Below are 17,933 nucleotides of genomic sequence, written 5' to 3'. Positions count from 1 at the left end.
CTATTGCTAATTATCAGGTTTGCCTTGTTTGTGAAAGTCCATTAGGGAGAACACAAATCAGACCCCAATCAGTTCACTGGTTTCGCTATATAACAAACTCCCAAAAGGCAAAAATATCAGCTATGTAAAGAAGGTGGGTTTTATTATTAAAGCCTCCTACTCCTCTGGAGTTTGCTTGCAGAGGTACTACTTACTGAACAAACCTTTCACAAACAGCACGTTCAGCAAGTAGGGAGGAATGGGTGAAGAGCCCAGACTGAAACCGCCCAGCCAGCAGTATTCTCAATATTCCTCTTTATCCTTGTGCAGAGAGAGATTGTGCCTACAGAATGACACTCACCCTTGTGCAGAACACAAGGCCTGTGCACCACTAAAGCCTTCAAAATAGGGCCTAAGGGGATTTCAGTGGAGCTGGTCCATTGGAAGAAGTGAATTTCACCCATAATGAGGGAACCTGGGGTCATGGCTCCAGTAGCCTATCAACTCAGACATCTGAAAGACTGAAGAGCATCATCTTCAAACTCCTAAGTTTTGACAGAAAAGACTGAAGCCTCAAAATCCAGGTGAGATGTGACTAGGGAACTATCTACCTGGTAAAGAAAGGAAAGTCCGCATGAATTATTTTGAGACACAACTTCGAAAAGACAGCGAGGAATCATGCATCACCAGGATCCTGAAATTATACCTCAACACAACTGAATCAAATGACCAGCGATTCCAAGAGCTCTCAAACAATCAGAAGCATCTTGAATAAAGCAAGTACTACTTCATTACTCTAGAGCAGCAGGCTCCCCAACAATATTGTTAGGATCAGAGAATGTAAATAATACTAAGTTATAACTATCAACTCTAGGATACTACAGCCAGACTCCTGGATGGAAATGCAGCATTAAGCCAACACTGCAACAACTCTGTTACACTACAGTGAAGCTTCCAAGGCTGGACATGTAGCACTGAGGCAAGACTGAATCACCACAGCCACATTTTTTACAACGAGATTGACCTTCAGGAACATCATCTGAGCTAGAACCACCATACAGCTCTGGTACCAAGTTTCCCTTTCCTATGAGGAGCCAGGAGCCCAAGAAGAAAGAGAAAGGCGCTCTCTGCTTTGGAAACTACTCAAGTGCTTTCCACTGCTGCATGAAAGTCCTTAACCCCATGTCAGCTGTGATTGTCTTCAATGAGAAAATGTAAACTGTCCTGCTCAAACCAAATGGTACTGCCGAGTTCCATAAAACTTTAATGTTAATGGTTCCAACAGCAGGTTCATTTGTGTAATGGGACTTTTAAACAGACAGTTTATTTCTTTTTAATTTGAGGAGAATGTACTGTTTGATCCCATGTGCCTAGATGGATTTTTAAAACAGAAATAAACCAGTACAATCGAATGACAGAGTCTCCTCTTCTAACCTAATTAAAGTAGCACTGATACACCAGTATGTGAAAGTGCAGCATGCTGATCCCCTCCCTGTGTCATACGTGATTTATTCACCTATTCAAGATCACGACGTTTCCCTGTCTCTATTACTGTTCCATCCCCAGTAATATACAACAGATGTTTTTGATTTTGCCAGTGTCTTGTGTACTGAGCATGAATTTCCAGAGACAGAACTTGAAGAAAATGCCAGCAGAAGGAATTTTGCAAGGGACCATTCATTTAATCTGCTAAAACAGGAGTCAGAAATAGATGCTGTTTCCATGCCTTACAGGTTAGTATACACCGCTCCACAGGGAACAGAGAGGGACAAGTTTCCTACGAATATTATAATGGGTACAGAGGCTGAGCTCTTTTCTAGGAATAGTACTAGGGTAGATATAGTCTCAGAATCATTGTATTTCTTTCCCTTCCCCTAAGAAAGAATTTACCCTGAGAGCTATGGCTGCATATCTAGGTAGAATGGATGGGGGGGTGGGGGAGGGAAATCAGTCACCCCTCCCTACAATACATAGCTCTCCCCCCTTCCCATCAGTCCAACTTCCTGAAGGAACAAAACTCCAAGTGAAAGTGCAAAATCATACCCCTAATTTAAAGGATAAGGACAGGAGAAAGTGTGTGCAGGGGAAAGATTGCCTTCTTAAATTTTCCTTTAAGTCTCTCTCTCTCGGTACATGTTTCTAGTCCGCCAATCAGCATGGCAGTTAGGTAATGGTACACCAGGGGATCCTAAACAACAATCTCTTTCAGATTCAATGCACATGATTGAGGAGTTAACGTTTCTCCTGGTGAGCAGGGTTCATTCACAACGCTGTTCTAGTGGTGGTGGTGATATTGGATCCTCCTCTTTACCATTCTCCCTTGTCTTCTGATTCATGCTGTTCATTCCCCCTGTTTCAAATTACAATATTCTTGTATTGATCTCTACAGCACAACCAACAACTTGCTTAACTGATTGATCCTATCACTTCTGCTCTACTCATGTAGACCTTCATTTGTATCACAGGCACTGTTACGATTATTGTTAATTCTTCCTTAACTTCTTGAATTTGCCCATCTAAATTTAAATATGTGTTGGTTATTCCAGGTATAAAGAAGCCTAGTTTAAATACTTAAACCATCAAGAACTTTTTCAAATTTCCATCCATTCTTTCCCCCTTTGTATCTAAACTGTTATATTATCTCATCTGGGATCAGTTTTTGCTGTATTTTTATAACCACATTCATCCTTTTCAATCCGATTTTAGCACTGGATAGTTCACTAAACTGCCTTAACTACATGTCTGTTAAGATCACATTGTTGCTAAGTTGAATACCCAGGCAGTCATCTGTCTTGATTTTGCTAGACTTGTATAAGAAGCTAGGATTTGTAGAAATATTACGGAGATTTGTTGTCATCTAAATTAGTTTGGAAACCAAAGCTTTGCATTCTCATAGATGTTAACCTATCTCACTGATCATTCCTTTTTTGCAGCTTGTGTCTGAAAAACAAAAGGAAAAAACCCCTGTCCTTCTACAGCCATCCCCCCACATGGGTGATCTACGGGGTTCTACACTAGCTTCAGTTTTATTTATACCTGCAGCAGCTTAGTGCTCTAATTCCTAGGGATTTAACTGCCAGCTATTTGTAGATGATCTGCAGGCTTTATCGGTCTCTTAGAACCTTCGCCTGTATCACTCTCGTTGTCCTGGTGATATTTCTAACTGCATGTTTGATCACCTTTCATTATTAAATATGGATACAATGGATATTTTATTTCTTAGCCCTAATGCCCAGCCAGCCACCATAGGTCTTTCTGTTTTGAGGTTCACTCTTCTGTATTATCACTCCCATTACGCACAGACCAAAATGTGGGAGTTTCTTTTGTTTCAGCTGGTATTTCACTCAAATATCAAATCCAAGATAAGGCTTGTAGGCTCCTCCATTTACTAAATGTTTCTAATCTGTGGATTTCTGCTGCCTACCCCTTGGTGCACGCTGGTTCTTTCTCAGCTCAGCTTCTGTAATGGTCTTTATGTCTCTTTCCAGTTCTTAATTGTTGCAGAACAATGCTGTTCACTTCAGTTTCACTATTCCTGTTTCTTCTATGTTCTTTCCTTAATTAAGTGTTATCCCATTTTGGTTATCCCTAAAGACACAAATACAGTTTAGCATTTTGAAATTTAAGGCACTTCACATTGCTACACCTTCATCATACTCATTATATGATTTGGTCCCAGGGCTATTTCCCAGCTTGTAAATCACCCTGTCTTTGTATTTACCTTTCTATGTTCTCTCTCTATCCCTCTCCCATCATTTTCTTAATTTCTTCTGTTATGGCCTCCAGTTCCTCTAATTTATTTTGTTAGTTACATTTCCAAATCTCCTTTGCTTCCTACCCTGCTCAGCAACACTTCTGACTCCCCTACCTGGCCCCTTTAATCTGTACGAAGATAAAAAAAGAATCTTTTCCAATCACCAATCTGAAGCCTTCAGAACTCACATTTGCCCTGGAAGCCATGCTGCCTTTTTGAGACAAAAGCCTGAGATGCCCAGAGCGCTTCTGGAAAACGAAAACACAGGCATGCTTCTTTGATACCCAAACACCAACATCACTTCCCTCAGAGATTAAATGGTGAAAAAGGTCTAGACACAAATGCCACCTGCTAAAGGGACTAAAGGGAGATGGAGATCACAGATCCCAGCCACTATTTGGATAACGTGCCCGAGCCAGATAATTCTGTCATGAGTACCAGAGGATATGAGTGAAGGGAAACAAGTCAGGAATTCAAAAAAACAAAACCTCCTGCAAAGAATACTTGGGTGTATGCCTCAGCAAGAGGAAACGGCAATCAGACTTGTACACTGTCAACCCAATATGCCCACAAACAGCATTAAACTAAATTGCCACACATATAAAGATCCTGGAACCACAAACTTAGGGAACTACAGGTCTTGATGAGCACACTGAACGATCCCCTGATATATGAGCAAGTTGTAGAGAAAGCTATTCAAGAGAACTAACTTATTTCAAAAACTCCTTCGCTGACATAATCAACAAAACAAACTTGCAGAAAAATGGGTTGAAAAGAACAAAATAAAAGTTTCTTTCAGCAAGAACAAAGCAGCTGAACTTTTTTTTTTTGCAAAATCAGGAACAAATGATCACCCAGTTTTTGGTGAAGTCCCGACAGATTGGCTGCCGACCATCCTGTAATCACATGCCACACAACTCCTCTGCAGAAAGACACCACCCCCACAATGGGAACACAAACACCCAAAAAAAGCAAATAAGGGAAAAATAAATAACTTAAAGGAAGTGGGAAAGAAAATCAAAGTTCTATTAAAATAATTAAACAACTCAATGATGGGGGTAATTTCTATTAAATCAGAAAATAAATTCTAGGTTCAAGTTCCCTGAAGGGTATAAAATATTAGAGCGTGTTTTATGGCTTATTCACAAACTCATTTCTCCAGCCACTACTGGCCATGTCTAATTAGGGTGAAGTATGTTAATGATAGCAGCACAGCCCAGAGACGTCTTCAGTTGCCATATTAATTGCATTTAGGGAAAGAAGCGTGAATTGTGCTTATACAAGCTAATTAGTATGGGTTTGCTAATTAATACTGGAAAGTCAAACTGCCTTTGTCTTGTCAACTGCAATTAGCTGGAGCTGTTTCATTTCTTTTTTTTCCAGTAGTAAACTGATTTTTAGCAGAGAAATAATTGAATCATGTGCTGCAATACACTATGCCAGTTAGCTCAACATGTCTATTACACTTTTTGATACAGTGCATTTTGGTGCACTGTCAGCAAGCGGCACATGCCACCACTCTTCTAGAATTCTCTGGGCCCACGCGTCTCCCTGAAACTGGGCCCCTCTCCTCCTGGCAGTGGAGAGCATGCAGTCACTCTAGTCCAGGCCATTCTCCCAGTGCACTAATGCTGCAGAGGCTTTGATTTTAAATATCAGTATGTCCAGAATGAGTTACCTATCATGGGCCCACAGTAGAATAACTACAAACACCCACTCAGACCCATTGGTGAGATAAAATCTGTTACACCACTGAACTCACAGCACATCATTTCATCTTCACCACTGTGAGCAGTGTGGGAGAACTATTAGCACTCATTAAGGTGGTTGCAGAGATGTCACCTGCACAGCATCTTATCCCAATCAGCAGCCCAAAGACCCACTGGATTGTGTGATAGTGCCTGACAGGTGTTTATTCCATTTTACTTACAGCCGTAGACTAAGCTCATGCAGAGACTAGCTGGTGAAAAGCAATATCCACATTTGTCAGAACATAGGGTAAGAAGCAGCCTTTTTGTATCTTCTCAGCCACAGAAGCTTAGCATCAAACTAACAAGAAGAAGATCACTGGTAAATAATGGGGAGGGGGATAAAAGGGAAGGGAGATGTAAGGAATCCAAATCAGGGAAACAACTGCTGACGTGTCAATTTAAAATGAGTCTGAAAATAAGGGCACCTAGGTGAGAGAGAGAGTTGGAGAAACATGCCAGGAGAGAACATTTGTTCAGTAGCAGGTCCTTTGAGACCTCAGGTGGTCTGAAATGGAATGGCAGCATCCAAAGGGAACATTACCATGTCACCCCTAAAGAAATAAAAGGAGTGACACATCCCTCTCCAAGAGGGAGATTTTATTTGTGGAAGGAGGGAAAACATCTGCAAAGCCAACCTCCAGTTCTGAAGAGGAGCTACAATAAGTCAGCTTCTTTCAAATGGGATATAAGTATGGGAGAGAGAAAACAGACTGTTACATGCTATGGAACAATTTTCTCTGGTCTACTGAATGAAACTCACCAATCTAAATAAAGCTCATATCTCAACACTCTGCAATCCATACTCCAAACTACCGTAGCCTAGGGCCAGAAGTCAGGAGCCTCTTCCTACCAGACTGGCATAGGCTCTGTGAGGACAACCACAAGACCTCCAGTGTTCTGTTAAATTAAAACTCCACAAGAGTATACACTGGGCACTGCTTACTCCTGTATCCCCCTCCTCAACAATAGCGTACAACACCTTTTCATATGTAAATACAAGGAATTCAACTTTCCCAATCTTATCTGCTAGCACACTTAGTGCTCCAAGCTGTCTACGGGAGATATGCAACTGAAAACTGGAGCCAGAGTAATTTCTGAGATGCTTACAAAAACCACACCAAACCTGGAGGATGTAACAATTTTCTATTCATATGTCCAGCGAGCACAGGCCCAGTGCTAAACGCACTGAATTTAAAACTGAGAGCCCATGTAATTTAGAGACTAGATGATATATGGAATTAATAGTGTTTTCTCTGGAGTTCTCAGCTCACATCTGACTCAAGTCACTGTGAAATTGACTAAACCTTCAAAAAGATCTGTTCATGTCACCCAGCCACCGCACTGTTTGACACAACTTGTAGTCTCTGTTTATGAAAAGTGCAATATTGAAACATCAAAGAAGGACACAGCCAAGCTAAGAGGCACTGACAGAGGTGTGTCAACTCATTACAAGAATAGCAAGAGGGTTGAAGATCAAGACCAACGTGCATTAGCAGAGTTGTGTGGAGGCCCATAGGAAGATAACAGAAGCGTCGCATAGCAGTTGGGTTTCAGACCAGAGGTTTCTTCAGAATCTGCTGACTGTTGCCAGTCCTACAAGTTCACTTTCATGAGTGTTAAAATGCACTCAATTTAACATAAAACAATACTATATTGTTTATCTTTTTGTTCTGGACCATGCAGCTTTGTCCACAATAAAAAAAATTCTGCAGCTGAAGCTTTGGGACCTGCTCATTTGCACACCACAAGGACTTGAATGGTTAAATGTTGATGTCTTATTCATTCCTGAATATGAAGGATCACGTATAGTAAAGCAACTGAATTGTGTACAACCTCCCTTCTCCCGGTTTTCTGGCCCATTTCCTGTTTCTGAGAAGGTTAGAGTTAACTGAGACAAGTGCAACTGAAAAATGAACAAATAATAAAAACTAGTTTGCAGAGTATTCTGTTACATCGAACACAAACTGCAGCAACCCAAGGAAAATATCTGATTCATTATGAAGTAAAATACATATTTTCCTTCTAGAACTGCTAATGAATAGAAGGCAAATTGCCAGGAAGAATACAGGCTTTCGAAGGAGAAGCAGCATTGAGTAATCTCAGCAGAATGCAGGGTTTGTACCAAGTAAATATGGAGACAGACAAGGGGACAGACCTGTGATATTCTTTAATGGGACACACACACTCTCCCCCTTGCAAGGTTCACTGCCTGTTCACATCTCGAATTCGGGATCCACATTGTTAAAAGGCATTTAAAATTGCACATCATTTTTTCACCACTGTAAAACAAGGAGTAAAAGAAAATTAACACATACCATATCTGCTCTTTGCTTCTGGGTCCCCACTTCTTCCAAAACTTGGGACAGCTGAGCCTTCAAGAAAATAAAAATCAGAACAGTGTTTTTAGCCACTATGATCTTTGTTCAGTAAGACTATTAATTATTACAGTTTGCCACCACTATGTGCCCAGCACTCCAGTTTTGGGAAATGTGGACTGAGCTAAGTAGCACCTAAATACCTCAAACACCGCAGGGCCCATCGAATTGCTTCTGCTTGGATGATGTATTAAAAGTTTGAGGTTTTCAAGTCTCTTTTATTTGATTAAAGGGAAAAAACCCACACATTTATGCACTTTCTTCTCTTTGTGTTTTTCTGAGGCTGGTGAAAGATGTTGGATTTATAGCCCATTCCGAGAGAAAGGGGTTAAAACCAGCTCTGGGAAAGGGCTGCCCCAAGGAGCCAATAAGGGGAAGGCAGGTAGCAGCCAATCTGGGCCGGGTAGGGCTGGTATAAAGAGGGCTGTGAGCTAGGAGGCAGGCAGTCTCACTCCAGCCTTGGGGTGGGAAGGACCGGGCCTGCCTGGGAGCACAGGGTACTTTCAACAGAGCAGTGCTGGAGAAGGGGCAGGCTGAGCTGGGGAGCTCAGGCCTGGCGACCTCCCAGGCTGAGGCCTGACAGGAAGGCCTAAGGAGGTACTGGGGCTGCAGGGAAAGGCAGCAGGTCCAACCCCCTAGCCAGTGGTGATTGGCCATTCCAGACTGCAGTTTGCCCCCGAGTAAAGGGGCTAAATGAAGACTGGCAGTGGGTCACTGAAGTGAAGTGAGGCAGTGGGTCACTGAAATGGCTCAGGAGAGTGTGGTTCCCTGGGTGAGGGGCAGCACCCCAAGGTAAGGGGTACCGTGGTCCGGGAGGGATGTGGGGCCTATACGTGGTGGAGATAAAGGGACTGCAGAGGTGTAGGTAACAGAGGGCGAGACACCAGCCCATAGAGGGCGCTCCAGGGCTGAGAGAGCTAATTCCCGGATGACCAGCAGGAGGCACCGCGCCGGTGAGTCAGCGATCTGCTACAAGCCTTCAAGATGAAACGTCTTTAGTTATATGTAAAACAAATACAAAACTGACTGCAGCTGAGCTTTTTCCCCCTACCACCTTGATAACGTGCCTCTAATCTGAAAGGATCTGCTTCTAGAGATGTGCAGCTGGTCAGTCTCTGGGCCTATTCTGTCCTTGACCTCTTTAACAAGACTGCCAAATAGGGTACCAATTGTAGTTCAAACACCATGAAAGTAGCCAGACAGGGAGCAGAGGTAATCATTCATTATCCTGTAATGAATGAAACTCCCCATAAGAAAAAAATTACAAATGCATGAAATACAGCATGAACATATCTAATTATGTTACACTGTAGAGAGCCCCCAATAATACACGCACAGGATCTATTGTGACATATAGGACCGTTATTTATTTGTATTAATGTGGTGAATAGAGGCTACAATCAAAATCAGTGCCTTGTTACAAGAAAAAGTCCTTGCCCCAAAGAGCTTGCAATCTACAGACACATGAAAGACAAGGGTAGGTGCAGAAACAGAGGCACAGAGAAAGGAAGCGACTTGCCCATAGTCACACAGCAGGTCACTGGAAAAGCTGGGAATAGATCGAGGTCTCCTAAACCCTAATCCAGTTTTCTATTCACTGGACCATATTGCCTCTCATGGCAATGCATGTACTGAAGACTATTCACAGATATTTTTGCAGCCTTCAGGCAGAGGACTTCAAAAGCTCCTGCCTTTGTGAAGCAGAACTTGAGTGTGACGGGTTGTGTCACAGAAACCTCATTGGGACTGCCACCTGATGTGCTGAGACTACCTCTGAGCCCGTTTTCCCTGCCAGCTTGGGACTTCAGTACCTTGGCCTGGTTGTGCCAGACACGCTAGCCTGCTACAAATACAGACCCAGGTCTGAACCACTTCCCCCAAAAGCTGCAGGCTTAACTGAAAACACCTAAAGAAGTGCTCCTGTCTCCAACACCCAGATACCCAGTTCCCAATGGGATCCAAACCCCAAATAAATCCATTTTACACTGTATAAATCTTATACCGGGTAAACTCATAAATTGTTCACCCTCTATAACACTGATAGAGAGATATGTACAGCTGTTTGGACCACCAGGTATTAATACTTGCTCTGGGTTAATTAATAAGTAAAAAGTGATTTTATTAAATATAAAAATTTGGATTTAAGTGGTTCCAAGTAATAACTAACAGAACAAAGTAAATTACCAAGCAAAATAAAACAAAAACATGCAAGTCTAAGCCTAATACTGTAAGAAACTAAATGCTGGTAAATCTCACCCTCAGAGATGTTCCAATAAACTTCTTTTACAGATTAGACTTCCTCCTAGTCTGGGTCCTGCAATCACTCACACCCCTGTAGTTACTGCCCTTTGGTCCAGTTTCTTTCAGGTATCTCTTTGGGGTAGAGAGGCTCTCTCTTGAGCCAGCTGAAGACAAAATGGAGGGGTTTCCAGGGGCTTATATAGTCACTCTCTTGTGGGTGGAAACCCCTCTCTTCTCCTGTGTAAAATCCCCTCAACAAGATGGAGCTTTGCAGTCACCTGGGCAAATCACATGTCTATGAATGATTCAGCTTTTTGCAGGCAGACGCCATTGTTTACATGTTAGTTTGAACGTTCCCAGGAAAGCTTAGATGTGGATTGGCGACTCCCAAGGTCCATTGTTAGCTAAGTACTCCCAATTACTTGAATAACCCCTTCACACTATGGTGACCAAAACTGCCTTATGTGCTTCCTACAGCAAACACTTTAAACACAAGCATAGAGCCAACGCTCATAACTTCAGATATAAAAATGATACATGCATACGAATAGGATGAATACATTCAGTAGAACATAACCTTTGCAAAGATATGTTACATGGCATATCTAGCATAAAACATATTCCAGTTATGTCATATTTACACTCATCGGCATATTTCTATAAAGCATTATGGGGTGCAACGTCACATGGAGACTAAACAGAGGTATGTTCAGGAACTCCTGTAGAGAAACCCTGATGGGAAGATGCTGTAGAGTCCTGGGAAGTGAAGGTGGCTTGGGTTCTCCAAGGAGACAGCGGCATGGTGAATATTTTGGGGCTGATGAACTCTCGTTGCAAAGTAGTCTTACACAGTTTTCCTGGCAGAGGCTCTCTCAAAGAAACCCTAAGCTGGCGCAGTGATAGAGGAACTGGGTTCCCCTAGGAGAAAGCTGTAAGCCAATCTTGGTTCAGAGTTGGCATCTCTTCTGAGTTAAAGATACCCCTATGCAGTTTTGTGGAAATGGTGAACCCATCCCAGTGAAGGAGCTTTGGTAGGATCCTATGATTCTTCGGTGATGATGGGCCTTTATGAGAGAAAACGCTAGAGGAAACTGGTATTGTAGAATTAGTTCAGAGAAATCACATACAATACTTTGTTGTCACTTCTTTCCGCCTCTTCTGTTTCATGACACCATGCTAGCCTCCAATCAGTCTTCCCGTGGCTAGCACGGAGCTTGAAGGATAGTCTCAAAGGAGGAAAGCAAAACACATTTAAACAGTCTAAACAATGCAATACGAACTAAATTTTTTCAAACAAACTAATTCAGGCAGATATTCAATAAACCCTCCAGAATCTCTATAATGACATCTCTACACCACGATATAGACTTTACGAGCACCGTATCCAAAAGAAGTGAACGACAAGCAGTTCATGACAATGAAATGAAAAACATTAAGCTACAAAAGCTAATCGCACTGAAATACAAGCAAACAAAAAATTACAGCCTCAGAGTTCAGCATAAAATGTGTAGGTCAATTCCCCAAACAAAGAAACAAACATTGCAATTAGGCAGAGCCCACGTCTGCCTCAGCCCTGAGCTCAGTGGAAGCGTCAAGAAAGTTACAGGTTCTAGCTCTGCAGACCCTATAAGGATGTCATGTTATTAAAGGAACAGGCACTCAGACAAGATGAATGTGGTTTTAACATAAACCTGGGTTCTGGTGTAGGGAAATGAAACATACTCATTAAACACTACAGGAGATGCAGCCCTGTGCAGACATAAAGAGCAAGCACAAACAAGAGAGAAGCAAAATTGAAATTACCACAAGAATGCTGAAATGTCAGGAGACCGTTTGTAAATTCACCGACACCTGGGAGCGATTTTCCCCCCACAAATATTTAATCAGGTAGAATTCTATCACCAGGTTAGAGTCAGAAAAGAGCCATATATGCTGGAATAGCCTTTGCAACATACACACAGATGGAATGAACACAGTGGATAGGCAGTAAATAAACTTTCCAACATCTCTAATGGACTCAGGTCTACATGAAGAGGGTTTTAACCATCAGACAAGGACTATTTCACCATCCTGAGTTAGAACTAAAACATGATTAAGGGTTACAGTCTACTCTACAAAAAGAACAGGAGTACTTGTGGCACCTTAGAGACTAACAAATTTATTTCAGCATAAGCTTTCGTGGGCTACAGCTCACTTCTTCGGATGCACAGAATGGAACACACAGACAGAAGATATTTATACATACAGAGAACAAGAAAAGGTGGAAGTACGCATACCAACTGTAAGAGGCCAATCAATTGAGATGAGCTATCAGCAGCAGAAGAAAAAAAAAAAAACCTTTGAAGTGATAATCGAGATGACCCATAGAAGGTGTGAGGAGAACTTAACATGGGGGAAAAGATTCAATTAGTGTAATGACCCAACCATTCCCAGACTCGGTTAGTCTCTAAGGTGCCACAAGTACTCCTGTTCTTTTTGCGGATACAGACTAACATGGCTGCTACTTTGAAACTCTACTCTACATTTACACCCAGTGGTTCTCAACCCATGGCCCAATTAGCACACAGCTGCAGCCCATGTGACATACTCAGGGCCATACAGGTAGTATATATATTGTGTGGATGCGGCCCACATAACACATAGAAAGTTGCATGTGAGGCCCATAATGGTAAATAGGTTGATAACCACTGGTTACACCTACTACTAGTTCTGGTCTGTGACGGTCTGTCTTGGACTAAGGAAACGTTAAACAGACCAAAGACAAAGAGTGCTGAAAAGCAATCCATGAACAGATTGAAATGCCCAGGTGTGAGGGCACTTCACTAAGGCTAGTGTGACGCTGACTGAGATAGGAGTCTGATGTTGAAGGTTGTTAACCCAAGAGAATTCTAAATCTAAATGGTACTTGGAGGAACATATTAGGAAAGTCAATTACGTTTACCACAAACCCTGCCAAACATTTTAACAAGTGTGTGTTTCACAGGATACTTTCCACCAGCCCTGTATTTCCAAAATAAGGAATTTGTCCCCAACACAGAGTAATAGTGGAGAACAAATTATAGATGCTTAGCACATTTACAACCCGCTTTTTACTTAGAATTCGCACTGTGACTCTCCCCTACCACTCTGTGTACATATACTTTTCCCCACTTCTTTCTTCAGTTTCAAACTTGAGGCTAATATTAAGCTCCTGCAAACTGGCTAGGAGGAGAGCTGTCCAAGATGCAAAATATGATACCTACATACCTTCCAAAACTAAGACGCAGGGCAGAGTGCAGTCACTGAAGCAAAGAACAACATGCAAAGTTCCCGACTCACAAGAAATAATGACATACATGCACAGTTCTGATAGAAACAAAAAGACATAGGAGGAACTAAGTGCTTGTCTATAAGGCAAGTTACTGTGCAGAACATTAGGCTGTGAATCTATAGTGCACCAGCTTGCCATGCAGTAACTGCACTCTGCTACCTTCACTGTGCTGTAGCAGTATCCACACGGGACACCACTGTATGTCAAGCGGAGCACTGTAGATTCACACCCTGGCTTGCTGCGCAGTAACTTGCTGGATAGACAAGCCCTCCATCCCTCTCACGTACTTGAGCATAGTACCTGTGAAAAGTCCAGCCATGGGAATATCTCTAAAACTTTGATTTATTGACATAAAATTTCCTTAATGAGAAATGAGCACTGGTGAAGAGTTCTATACTGAGAACTCAGGAAAATGAAGTCCTCTATTTCTCCAGAGAACAAATACAGCAGGGATAATATTAGGTCAAGCGTCTCCTCTCTGCCCCACCTGACCATGACACTGAGCGACTAACTGTCTGAGATTCGAACCAGTGACCTAGAGTTAAGACCTCGTGCTCCATTACCAAATTCTTAAGCCTTGGTAAAATTAAACAGTGGGGAAACAAATTTGTTCTTAAAACAAGAAGCATCCATGTGTCTTGCTGCTCAAACAAGTGAAATTAATTTACTTGAAGGCTTAATCTGTTGTTTGGGCAGCATACAACATGTCATCATGGCAATGTATCAATTAGGGGAACTGTGTAATGGGAAGCCACGAGAATGGGCGTTATGGTGTGGTGTTATTTAACAACTTGGCTGAAATTTGGAGCAGGGGATCCACAAAGCACATTAACATAATACACAGATGCGAAGTTTGGCAGGTTTGCAAAAAAACCTTTTGAAGAGGTCAAAGAAAGGATCAAGAGAAATTAAAAACATGGACAGAAAATAACGTAAGATTTAACTTAAAAAACCATACATATGGGTGGAACAGACCTCTCAAACTGTTATGCCAACAGAAACCTAGAGGCAAAAGTGGACAGCAAGTTAAATACGAATTGCAGTGGTATATGGCAGGCCAATATGATTTTGGGCTGTAATCACAGAAGCAACATATCACAAAATAGGCTCTCTCTACTGCATTTGTTTCTGGGCAGCTCAGTGCCAAGAAGGGAAGAGGAACTACCGGGAATTCAGAGAACAGCAACCAAACATGATTAGGTGGCTGGAGGAAACCATTTATGAAAAATGCCAAACTATACATTTTAACTCTTTTTACTCAGAGGCATAAGTCTTGGGAGGAATATGGGAGTGTACAAAATGCATAATTGCCATGAGAAAACATTAAAGTGTCTTAATATCAAGGATGGAGAGGAATTATTTAGAGTGCTAGAAAGGAGCAGAATTAGATATCATTCATGATTATATTACAGTGGCAACTACAGCCATTGCTCAAATAAAAATGTAATAGAGATATATTTAATGTATTGTTAACTGTCATTTAATATGACCCAGCAGCTCGAAATAAGAAGGTGGCCCCAACCAGCATTCCACAAGCCAACAGAAAGTGATCTGCTTATCATAATTTGAGAACCTTTGCAAATATACAATATAGGTATATCAGGAAGACATTATCACCCAACTCTCTCTTCCACATGCACTGGGGGTTAGCCAAGCACTGAATGTACCAATCTAGTAGTGGTCCGCTGGGACTGTTCTACCAGGCTGTGAAGTAGCTGATCTGTATGTTTTATCACAAAAGCCTGAAATGTTAGCCCTACCCCCTAGCCCTTTCATTAGCCCAAATCAAATATTGAACCTAGCTCAGCTGTTACAGGAAAGATGCTTGCAACATCATTCACTGCCATATTCCTACTAGGCCACAGGAAAATGCAAACTAAGCAGCAGCGGCATGACACACACACACATTTTTTAATTATAAAGGAGAAATGAGGCTCTGAACTTACCCAATATCTCACTTAATCAGAGCACTTCAGAAAAGCTGGAAGCCACTGCAACAGCTTAAGGAAGCAGCTGGAGAGAGACCTTGAATGGCACATAGCAGCCTGTTGCACCCCTTGAATCAGGCACATGGAGGGTATTTACAGGGTGCCCTCAGAAGGAGTTGAGGGGAATGTTATTGTACTGGTTCCTGTAGCTTGCCTTTCCAGTACAGAACAGGTGGGTTGCTCAATTCATACATTTTCAGCCCTGCACCCAAGACCAATTTATGCCACATGGTCTCATGCCACTTAAGACTCTTTGCAATTTGTCATGCCCACTTTCCACCTTATTAATGGAAATGTATATCCCCTTCACAAGATGCACAATCAGATTCGCCATTCAGGCCAGAAGAATAAAACATACAGCAGAAGCTGGAGCAAAGTTTGCCATTGTAATCTCAGAGCTTTTTCCTGTAAAAAAGCGACATCCCCACATTTAAGTGACTTGTCTCTTCTATCCAGGTTTTTATGCTGTACCCATCACTCTAGTGTTTGGAGGATCTCTCTCAGTAGCAAGGACATGCACACTGAATTTTCAGACAAAAATGGAAATGTTTTATCTTTCAGCTCCCAAGAAATTTCCATTACTTAACGTACATGTTCAATTCCCATGGGCCACATTACTCAAGCTTTAAGGAATGTGAAGGTACTGGGTTAAAGAATTGGATAGGCAAGTAAGTTGCCAACCAACAATTTGGCCACTAACCACACAGTGTGGTCCAGGCAATCAAAATCAGTTAAGCAGAGTATGCCAGAAAAACATCCTGCTCAGCATTTAACAAATCACTTTAAAAAGCCTTGAGGTGAGGGAGTGTGAGGGGGAAATCATCTGTCAATTTAAAGTGTTCATCCAATGGGACAACACTGCCTAATGTAACCCAGTTCTTAGAACTATTACATCCTCTTCCTAGGAGGTATGATAAATTGTAAGCTGACCATATTCTGGATATGCTATCCAGTCTTTGAAGCAATAATATAAATGGTTTGTGAGCATGGGAACCAATTCAAATACCAGGGAGACATTTCTGAATTGTTCAGTTTACTTCCCTGTGCTCTTTGAGTTAATGGCTCTTCTCAAATACCTTCCAAAACAGCAATTGTAGCTACATCAGCCATATTTCAAACCTTCACGAGTAAACACAAACATGGGGAAAATACCAGACAGGAGTGAATCAAAAAGGTCAAGACCACTGCTCTCTGCATATCTGCTCCTTGTGTCTGTCAAACAGCCATTAATGCCAGCTCCGGAGTAGGAAGTGTTTGGTCAGAACTACAGAGCTTTGAGGATTAATGAATCAAGCCCCAAACAATCTGTTAATTACAAGGCAGGTGGTTAAACTGGCCACATCAATGGCCCCAATCTCTCCTCTGGAGCATGAATGTGAGCCAGCTGCCCTATGTTATGGACAAGCTGCTCAAGTGACAGAGACACTTGCAGGGAAAATTAAGCTCCTCAACCTCTAGTGAACAAACTTTCGCAACAACCACAAAACCCCCTCCATTCTATGAGCAATTAGCAAATTTAAGTACACCCTTTGTGAACCCGCAGTAATTTACTCCTCAGTATCTCACATTCAGGAGCACGTAGGTACAAACACACTAGTAGCAGCGGCCAAAGAGAGACACAATTAAAAATTATGTGTGTTACACGCAGGTCATAAATCAAAACAACTTTGACTTGGAGGCATAACACTTTCAAGGCTTGTGTCTTCATTAGGAAATATGAAGAAACTCCATACAGTCATAATATAAATGTTTGTCCTTGATGATGAATGGAGATATGCAGAATCTCACTACCATGGAGAAAAAGGAGGAGTCATAGCACTATCAGAGTAATATACATATGCACATACATGGCTGATTATTCCTGGCTTGTGCCAACTTTCCTAGTCAGAATTCCAGACCAAGGTCCCCAGGGAAGACAAGCGACCTCTTGGTGGTGCTGGGGTTTCAGTGACACAAGCTGTAGTTTGCAGCACTTACTGAAAAGGACATCTAGGAGACACTGATACAGCACATTTTTTGTACAGCGTCTTCTCCCGGGATTCCTGTGGAGCCCCAGACACAGCTTACAGCTCCCTCTCTCCTAACAGAAGGGCTGTGAGGATGGTGGTGAATTTCCCATCAGGGCAGCTGCCTCATGAACTAACCCGGGGAAGCCAAGCCTAAAGGGGTTATGACATAGCTGCAAAATGTAACATTTTTTGCAATGTGACAAAAGCCTAAGTTGACCGTAGCAGTATTTTAAAGAAACGCTGCATGCACATTGAAGAAATCCGTTGAGGTGATTGGCCAATTTACTTAGGAGGCCCCAAATTCCCACCATATAACGTGGCCTTGTGTGCTTCTTTGGCAAATTACCTTAAAAACGCTATTTTAAAATCATGTTTCAAATACATGAAACACAGGAAACCTAAATAAGGCTCCGTTTTTTGGGGTCTGATATCACAAACACTTCATTGTTACTCTGGTGTTTGCCGTGAGCTAATCAAAAACCTATGTATAACTTTGCATATTTACCTGTGTAATATACACAAAAGA

The 17,933-nt window shown here is 42.0% G+C and overlaps 1 protein-coding gene across 1 annotated transcript in view; it reads right to left on the bottom strand.

Annotated features, from left to right (window-relative positions):
• MAD1L1 (mitotic arrest deficient 1 like 1) overlaps positions 1–17,933 on the bottom strand; it is a 560,284-nt gene that overhangs the window by 243,666 nt on the left and 298,685 nt on the right. Inside the window, exon 14 of the mRNA XM_065412141.1 lies at positions 7,800–7,856. Within this exon, the coding sequence (XP_065268213.1) occupies positions 7,800–7,856 (57 nt within the window). The remainder of the gene's footprint in view (positions 1–7,799; positions 7,857–17,933) is intronic.

This window comes from Emys orbicularis, chromosome 10 (genome assembly GCF_028017835.1).
Source record: "Emys orbicularis isolate rEmyOrb1 chromosome 10, rEmyOrb1.hap1, whole genome shotgun sequence".
In the NCBI taxonomy this organism is placed as follows: Eukaryota; Metazoa; Chordata; order Testudines; family Emydidae; genus Emys; species Emys orbicularis.
Note: the sequence above shows the minus strand (reverse complement) of the source record. Positions and strands in the feature narration are given on the sequence as shown.